The sequence below is a fragment of the Fulmarus glacialis genome, unplaced genomic scaffold (assembly GCF_000690835.1).
Source record: "Fulmarus glacialis isolate BGI_N327 unplaced genomic scaffold, ASM69083v1 scaffold38369, whole genome shotgun sequence".
Taxonomy (NCBI): Eukaryota; Metazoa; Chordata; class Aves; order Procellariiformes; family Procellariidae; genus Fulmarus; species Fulmarus glacialis.
In genome coordinates, this window is record NW_009234562.1 from 6721 (window position 1) to 16610 (window position 9890).

Consider the following 9890-nt stretch of genomic DNA (forward strand, 5'->3'; position numbering starts at 1 on the left):
ATAGTAAAACTGAAGATTAGAGAATGCTTCTTTGGAACTCTATGACAATTTCTTGTTGAACCTTGTGCAAAAGTAATTCCTTGAGGCAGGTCTCCAAATGGAAAAAAGGATGATTTTCAAAAAAACCTCTCGAAGTCTGTGAGACTTCTACTACTGGCTTCAAGAATGGGCTTTAAATTTTGTTGAGTTATTTGAGTTCCTAATTCCTATATCTAAAGGAATATCTACATTACAGAATACAGTGCCATTTCTGGCTACCAAAGTTAGCACGTGTATCATTCAAAAACAATGAGACAGTTTGACAGTTCACCATGTTGTGCTATTTGGACATATTCAACTGTGGAAATACCCTTATTTCACAGTAAACTAGTTTCACACATTCTCTGTGTCCAATAAAAATGGAAGAGAGGACATCTAAATAACAACAAGATTTTTACTTACATTACTCTAGCTTCATTCTTTTCTAATTCTTAACAATCCACAGCTCTGACAAAAGCATACTTCTGGTATAAATCTGCATTCTGGAGGTAGCTTCAAGATTTGGGTTTTGTTGGGTTTTTTTGCTTTTTAAGCAAATAAGAAAAGCCCTATGTGAAAATATAAAAATAAACAGTAAAACCATTTTTCTTTAAAAAGTAATACTGAACAGTTTTGGCAGACTGGAACTGTGAGAATAATGAATTACATCTTTGTGTGCTCAAATCAAGATGTTAAATTTTTCAGAAGTTTAACATTTAAGGTAGATAATTTGTTGTTGTACTTCTCAGTGCACGTAACCAATGCTAGTTTTTTTAATCTTGGTCAAGTGCTTGACTGGATGATGAAAAAAACCTGCTAATATAATGATAATTTACACAGGTACTACAGAAGTCAAATCTGACTGTTACATTCTCCTTTTCTGTAAGTTAGGAACTTCCCTGAGAGATGAATTCCAGTTACACATAAGTTTAGCACCACTAGCAGAAGTTAATTAAGTGAATTTTTTATGCTTTTTCTTCACGCATTCTTAGTGATCTCGGAGTCCAGTTACACTCTTCTCCATTTGTTTTTCATGTTTCAGTACAGTGAGTTCAGTTACACGTATCTCTTTTTTTAATCTATATATTGTGCCCATTTTTCTTTATCAAATTCCCTTGCAATCTTTAAGGCAGTGCTGTTGAGCGAAACTGATTGCATATTACAGATAATACTAACAATTACTCCCCTAGGTGGTGCCACCAGCCCAGTATCTATAGCTTCAGAGTCCAGCTCTTCAGGAAGAATTAGGAGGACACTACTTGCCCCCACTGCACCACCTGTATGAGATGCATAGTGTCTCTGCTGTCTGCAACAGCCATATTGTTGTTTTTTCTCTACTACAGACCAAGCCATTGCATATTTACCATCCCCGTCCCACGATACTTCCGTTTTTGGCACTGGGGTCCACATCATTGCAACTGTGTCTGGTTTGAGGTACCCAGGAAGAAATTTGCCATTAGTGTTTTTAAATTGTCCGGCTTGGTAACTGTATAACAAGGCATTTCCAAATTTCAGAAGGTCGCCTACTGACGACAGAAAGCCACCACCAGCCCACTTGTAAGAGTTGTCCACATACGGTGCGTTTACCAGCCGTCCCTTTTTGTTGTAAACATAACACCTAGAATTCAAGAAAATTCAACTTGTCATTCTCAGATACTATGCACAACTATTTCAAGCTGCCCTACCTTAAAAGAGCAAACTGAGCATGTATTAGCTTATTCTCATGAAACATAAGATTTTTTAAAAATATATTTTTCTTAAATATATTTCTTGCAGAAAAATCAACAAGAAATTCAGACAGGAAAACAAAAATTAAGGTGACTTCTTAGGTTAGAAGCTTAGTTTCAATAAAAGTATTAATCCTTCTACTTACTCTTAGGACATACTAAGAGTAAAGGCAATATACAAATGAGACATGTGACAGAAATCTATAGATCAGCCAGCACAGGATTCTTCTTAAATCACTGTACTAGATTTAAAGTGTTTTAAGAAAGAGGAATCCTACAACTACCCCATGATTATCAGACACTGAACTGAAATTTCGCTGAAGTCTTAGGTGACTGATCTGAGACAGTGGTTTCCATTTATGATTGATTTCCCCCCACTGCCCCGTTACAGTTGCCATATACTACAGCAACTGAATATTCTGGAACTACTAAGAAAAGTGAGAAGTGGAGAGAGTCTTGCAAAACCTGTCATTAAAATACAAATTAGAAACTACCAACCAGAATTGCAGAATGAACTATCAGGAACAACACAACAGGAGTGCAGACTGAATTATGCTTTTGAAAGAAACAGTCCAGTCATGACTGGATTCATTTCTTACAACATATGAAAAGGAATGTTAAATAACTATATAATCTGATGAATTTCAGCCTTTGGCCTTTAGACCACAAGAGGTCCATGTACCAGTTGTACAAAAAAACAAACAAAAAAAAGGGGGTGGGTGGGTGGGGCAGGGCAAGCCTACTATCAAACAGTACAGAGATACATTCCCCATCTAGTCTGCACTTATATTGGAAAACTTTTAGGGAACTTCTAAAAGCCGTAATACTGAAAATCAGAGATTGAAGCAAAGCAAGAGAGATGAATGGTCCAAGACTACCATCAACTCTGCCAGTGACTTGATTATCTCGGTGTCCCTATAGTCAGTTTTTTGATCATGATAAAACACGTTACAAAGACGCTGAAATGCTTGACTTACACCTCTAAAAGATCTAGAACATGAGTTTTTAAACGTTTTCATGTCAGTGAAATATAGTATAACCAAAATACTAAACATACCACAACATGTCAATATTTTCTAGTTTGAGGCACCAAGCTAGCTATTTGTGGAAGCAAAACCATCACATTAGCATCTCAGTTTTGCTTAACAATAACTAGCCCATAAAAAGACCTCCAAAACAGTATCTGTCCCAATTCTTTCATCCCTACCGTATTTCAGGTTATAAAAGGGTTAATATAGAATCATACATTTAAAAGAACTTGACTGTACAAGCTTGATAATTTATGATAACATCACTAGCATCCAGATCTACAGCCAGAAGAGCCTCTGAAAATTTGCAAGCAAAATAAACACCAGCACAAAGCATCTCGGAACACAGCAGTAAAACTATCCCAAAAACATTACAAACTGCTTTGTGTGTGTGTATGAACGCACGCACACTTTAAATACACACTTATATGTAAGTACAATAAACCTTGGATTCAACACGTTCATCACCATTTTCATTCTTTGAGAACATTTTAGAAGCTAAACTTTTAAAAAGTTTGAGTCTCATTTTCATGACACTTTTTCCATAACCTGCTTTTGTGATTCAGTTAGAATTCTTCTCCTGCACCAAAATTGAACAGGTGAGTCAATAAATCAATTTCAGAGCCCAGACGGGTAGGTCAATAAAATAAGACTGGAGAGAACGACAAGAAACTCTACCCTTAATCCACGATATTGCAATGGATTATCCAGTTAATATAAATTTCTCTGGGTTTTTTTGTATTTTGGTGGGCTTTTTTAAGTTAATAAAAAGAAATCAATTGGTCAAGCATGTTCTGCGTTAAACAGAATTTTAATTCTGGTTAAAATTGATACTACAATTTAATTTACGAAAACCTTGTGTTACTGTGAGACTATTACAATTCCACGGAACTCTTAAAAAAAAATCACTATATTAAGCAAGACAAAGTAACTATATATTCTAACATAATCTCCTAGTTACTCCTTTATTTCACTCTATTTACACTTACCTGCTCATCTGTACCCAAAATAAATGCAAACTACAAAGTCACCCCTGCCACTCCCCCCCCATATATACTCTTGTAACAGGAAATACTTATTTTCTATTCTGTAATTTTACATGCTAATTACAGAACCAATACTATAATGCTGACATAAAATCAGTTACATGACTAACTTTGAAACAACATAAGCCGCTTCATTTAAAAGCCTGGGGGGACGTGGGGAGGGGGGGGGGGGGGGGGGGGGGGAAATCACACATTCTTAATTCAGTTGGCTTAACAAAGATAGAAAGAGCAACAATTGTTGTGGGGAAAAAAAGGTTCATCTTTGTTTACCTTGCTCTGTTATATATCATTGCTTCATTGTCATCTAGTACAGTTGATAACATATCCAAATCACGAAACATTTTTAGCATATAATCTGTAAATTTTTGTCCTGAAACTCTCTCCACAACAGCGCTTAAGAGAGTAAAGCCATACGTCGAATACAAGAACTGACTACCTTGAAGAAACACAATGAGAAAGGGGGAAAAAAAAGTTAGCTGCATGATGCTTAAATGGAATCTGAAGGATAAAATTTAAGTAATCACATGTGCCAATAAAACTACATATAGCAATGAATAATCAATTAAAAGATTCCCCCTCCACCCCCATTTTATTATGATGTGAATCACAAGGTTATGATACTGGGGCCTAGGAATTTCTGTACTGCAGCAGACACAGATGCTTGCTAAGTGCAGGTAGCTCTGAGAACAGCGCTAAAAAATTTTCAGGGATCTGCATGTACAGCCACGTTTCATGCCAAGATGTGAAGACTGACATTTAACATCCTTTCCACAAGATATACCATACCAGTTCTAAGAAGGATGTCTGGATTTGGAAAGCTGAAGCAAACCATAAAATTACTTTGTAAAAGATGCTCACCTACTGTGACTTGTTTGTGTGTCTATACCCTAGAGATGGAAAGACAAGGGTAGTACTCACTCAAGGTTTTCAAAGGTCTTGATCACTTTTATCATAGTGTTTCTAGTTCTAGTTTTCTAGTTCTAGAATATCCTGAAAGATTATATGAACACTAACATGCATATTATTTAAGACAATATAATTTATTTACAAAACAATGTTTCATTTTTTTTAAATCTCATTCTTGCGCTAATGCCTTTTATGAAACATCTACATATCAATCAACTGCCAAACTGCCTACAGTCGAGAGAGATCTCTTACTTGAAATGGTTCCTAGAACTCTCCAAGATGGTAAGTGGTTAACTTCTCCCCCTTCCTACGCCTCTCCCCTTAAATGCACATTATTTACTGTTTATCAGCAATGCGTATCATTTGCCTGTTAACCTAGCTCATTTAGAACTTACACCTGAAGTTCCTCAAAGTCTTTTCTAGAATTAACTTAAATAATTCCAATAATAAATAACCTCAACAATTCTGTGATTCTATGATCTCTCTGTAGAATTTTTTAGCTCTGGTTTAGTGCCTCACTAAAATTTTTTGCTTTTGGTTGATACCTAGAATGCCCAGAGCATGAATACAGCAAGTTGGTATCCACTTACAAAATACTTTGTAGATACAAATTTGTTACCAAAATTATAATCTGCTTTAGCATTTATAAATCCAGTAACTGGTACATTTCATAGCACTTACTGCACTACTTAGAGCTCCTGGGAGAAAAGTCTTACTTTTACCTGAGGTCCCACTTTCTCTTCTCCCCTGCATTATCTAGGACTCTTTGTATTACCTTTTAAGTCTTTGCTACATCACGTTTTGAACCTGTTGTATTATGGTGCAGATACACCATTAGAAGGTATCTACATAAATATAATTCTTTAAGTCAGTAGATTGGTAAAGATATCTATAAAAGACTGTTATCTAAACTTGAACTGATAAAATCCTGATCAGTTCACTCTTCAAAAGTTACATCAGTTTTAAGACAATTACATGACCAGATGGTTTGTGCAGAACAGCCCAAATACTTCTCCGTTGAGCTTTTAATGGGGCACAAGAAGAAAAAAAAAAGGGGGTGGGGAGGGAGCAGAAAAAAACCCCAAACCCCACACAAACACTCTTTATTGGACTCTACTAGCCTCACTGCATGTAGAACAATTTGAAACAAAAATTTCACCAGAAGAGCATATTTTAGTCTAAATGACTAGAAACTCACCTGGTTTAAAGAATAAAGGATCATTTTTAAATATCTTCAGTGATTCAATCACGCTTTCAAATTTTTCCTTCAAATAATACTCTTCTTGCTCAAATTCCTTGTCTCTCCTGCCAGGTTTTGAATTTCGGCTTTTTACCTCACCTTCATGTTCCTTCCTCGGTTTGACAGAATCAGTCTTTTCAATCCCTTCTTTTTCTTTTTGTTCTTTATCCTGGTAGGGTTTTATTAGTTTAAACGGTCTGTTTGCCTTTTCCTTTTCTTCCTTTACTTTTGTAATATCTTTTTCATAGTGACGAATCCCACTCAAGTGTGAAACTAACAGTCTTGTAGTAATAGCGACCTAGATAGAAACAACAATATTTAAATGTGAGCTGTCTTCATTAAAGATATGATGCACACTAAATCACCAGAAAAGTAAAATTCAACATGACAAGGAACAGACAAAGACATAAGACCTTTTAAATATCATGTATTAAACCCAGGTAAAATCTATACACATATATGCACACACTACAGGCTTGATATGAAACTGAAGATACAAATTTTCAGCATTGCTTTTTCGAGCAGCAAACATCAGTACTTGTCTAAATGATTTTTGGTGTTTTACAGGAATAGGTCCAGATACAGGCACCTGTACACATATGGCTGTGCAATGATAGGAAAAAAAAAATCCAAGAAAGTGTTACCAATAAACAACTACATACCTTTTCACCCTCGTAGACTTTTTCTGGAAATTCAGGGACATATTTCTGCACTGGAGCATCTAAATCCAGTTTCCCCTCTTCCCACAATTTAGCAACAGCCATCATTGTAAGACACTTGCTAATACTAGCAATTCGCATGATCGTCTCTGGCTTACATAGTACACGATTCTCTACATCAGCATAACCCAAACCTTTAAGAAAATAAAAACACTGTGATAAATATTTTGCATAGAGACATGCTGAATTAATTATTTGCAGTGAATTAGATTTACTGGCTCTTTAAAACATTTTTCCTTTAGCTAAACTGGGACACGAAGCATTGGGCTATCCCTGCTCCTGCTTCAATTAAGTTAATAACATTTTAATGTAGTAGGAACAGTTAATCAAAGCCCATTGTATTGGCCAGTGGCATCCCAAGTTACTGATTAAGACTACAAAACAAACCTAATGATAAATGAGATTGAAGCCAAATGATTAAGCCAAAATTGACACTCCTGAGGTCAAATATTCAATATAGAAAAACTAAAGAGACCAAAATCTAGACTGAAAATAACTGATCAACAGTCACAAATACTCCTTTTATTGTTCTGAATTCATGGTTGAAACAGTAAAGGATCTTATTTTGTCAACACAGAAACTGAGAAAGGAAACCACTCACAAACTCATAGCAACTACCTAAGTTGTAAAGCTTCACAAAATAGTGGTGTTAACACTATGTTTCAACATCACCTCAGCATGACTTTCATTAAAGGACAGCTTAATAGTCTCCATACCAGTGTTTCCTACGTAACCAACCCACAAGTCTGATAGCAAGAACTGGAATTAATAAGGCATTATCAACCTCCCATACTAGTCTTCAGTTTGAGCTAGGTTTGAAGAAACTGTGCAAGTGATGTTGCAGCATAAAAAGCAATGAAATGCAGTAATGACATATTTGCAGTTTTCAGCACAAGCAAGGCCTGCAAGCAACGCATGTCTGTCTATATAAAACTGCAGTCTAATAATGAACTACTCAGAAAAAAAACCCTTGCCAAAATACAAGAAATAAAACAGACGACATGTCAATTGCCCAAGACCCTTTCTTTTACTTAAAGTTGCTACTCAAGTGCTTGCATGGTGCTTGTGAACACAGATGCTGTACCCCTCAGTGAAAATACCTTCCAAATCTCAAATCACTCCCATCAGTTTAGCAAGAAAGCAGGTTTAGTAACCGTGGTCACAAAATACATGCAACTTAAACCTGTTCCTATTTTTGCCCCTATGAAGAAGGGAGGAGGACAACAAAATGAGCCAGAAGTCTGCTAGAGCAATGTTACCCACCTCCCAGCTGCCTTACTCAAGGCAGTGTTGTTCTCTACGTCCATACGCAGCAGCATACAGAAAGCTCTGCCATGGCTCACGCTCCCACATGTAGTTGTCTTGCTACTGGATCTGGCAGTCCTGGTGATAAACCACAACCCTGGCCACTAGTTCCCTCAGGCACTTTCCTGCACGTCAAGGAAGGGATTCTGCGGAAGTCTTATAAAAACTTCTGCTTTCATTGCTAGGTAATTTGAGACCAGAAAAAGCTATCTGATTTGAGAAAGTTTGTTATTCAAGTTTCTAGCACAATTTTCTTATTAGGCCATGTTACAAAAGGTACCAGAGGCTCTCCAACTCACTTCTGTCATGATGAAAGAGAAATGAAAACCTATAATCGGCTTTATACCTATATAAAAGTTAATGCAACAACAGACTGTCAGAAGAAAGTAAGTAGCAATCTTACTTACAAAAATTTTTTTTTTTGTATCTATAACACATTAATGAAACGTGTTGACATTTGCTACTACCATTTAAGTTGTCCAAAAAACCCAAAAACATTATGAAAATGTTTCTGGAAACATACACACAGTTTGGTGGTTTTTTAAAATAAGCATCAAATGTCTACATGATATGAGCAGTACTAACAGACTCTATTTAAAACTAAACTGCGTAACCAGAAAAATCACTTGCAATTTCTGGAAGGATGACACCTGTTAAATCTCAGTACCTTCCCAGTAAAAATCTACACCTTAGCCCACAAATGGGAGACAGGTCGCCAAATGTGTGCCATTATTACTTTGACTGTTAAGTAAGTTCCTGTGGGGAGAACAGTTCTTTACCTCCTATAAACAATTCTACCAGACCACTGTACGGCTGTATGCCTAGAGTATATATATTCAAAGTCCAATCTGACAAATTAATGGAAGAAAGGTTCTTAAACGTAACTGTTGAGATATACTAGCATATTCAGGAAGTCAATAAATTATCGATTCCTGAAAATTATTGAAGTTTACCCAGGTAAGTATCAGTTCACACTCCCTAGGCACCGGTTTCTGGCCACTGTCTGGAGATGCGACATCAAGTGGATGAAATCCCAGCCTGATCAGTGCGTCCAAATTGTTCATTTTTAAAACGTTCATTGCTTCCCAACAGCATGCACAACTACTACTCCCATATACTAACCTTCTGACCAGACTTCCTTTCCATCTACAGAAACTCCAACTAGTATACCTGGGATTCCTGCTTCATCCTGTCAAAAAAATGGACAGAAGACATTAAGAAAGATCTTTACAGTTAAAAAACTCCCAAACCCTAAAAATGCAAAAGCAATCCTACAAATACACCTGCACATTGTTGTCACATTACAGTTGAAATTTTGTTAAATACTACTTGGGCTGAACTGGTATAAACTGCTTTCGAAAAACAGACATTTTAATCCAGCCACTGGGAAAAATGTATCTAACAACAATAGTAATTGAAATTAAATAATTTCTTTAATAATTTAAGTAAATAAGCGATCAGGACATGCAAGAAAAACTGAATAGAAACAAACCATTACAGAGTTAATATGCAACACGCAAAATGTATCATCTATTAGCAAGCAGAATTCCAAAGGAGCTTCAGTTAAATTTTCAAAGTAACTACAACGTGCTTTTTAAACAATCCTCTTGCCTCTCTCTCCTTCCTACAGCCTTTAAGGCCTTCCCTTGTTCTCACATACCCCGTACCGTACCATACTTCCACCACCCGCATCAAGCTGCGCCTGGCCTAAGCTTCCCAAGCGCTGACAGCCTCCGCTGACACATTAGGAAGAAAAATAACGAAATACTCGGTAAGACTGCTGCCATGACATGCAGCGATTCATTTGCGATGGCTGAGCGGGAACCCAAGGAGCACCCGCAGGAGCTCCGGGCGGGGCGGAGGCCGCGAGCGCCCGCGGCGGGACAGGACGGGGCGGGCGG

At 36.9% G+C, this 9890-nt stretch overlaps 1 protein-coding gene across 1 annotated transcript; it reads right to left on the reverse strand.

Annotated features, from left to right (window-relative positions):
- Positions 1-1024: 1024 nt before the first annotated feature.
- On the reverse strand, positions 1025-9725 carry LACTB (lactamase, beta; the record flags this gene model as incomplete). Its single annotated transcript, XM_009585685.1, has 6 exons — positions 1025-1636; positions 4090-4255; positions 5924-6263; positions 6628-6818; positions 9112-9178; positions 9650-9725. Coding segments are annotated over 6 exons (1384 nt in total), but the record flags the coding sequence as incomplete, so codon positions are not given.
- Between the last annotated feature and the right edge of the window lie 165 nt (positions 9726-9890).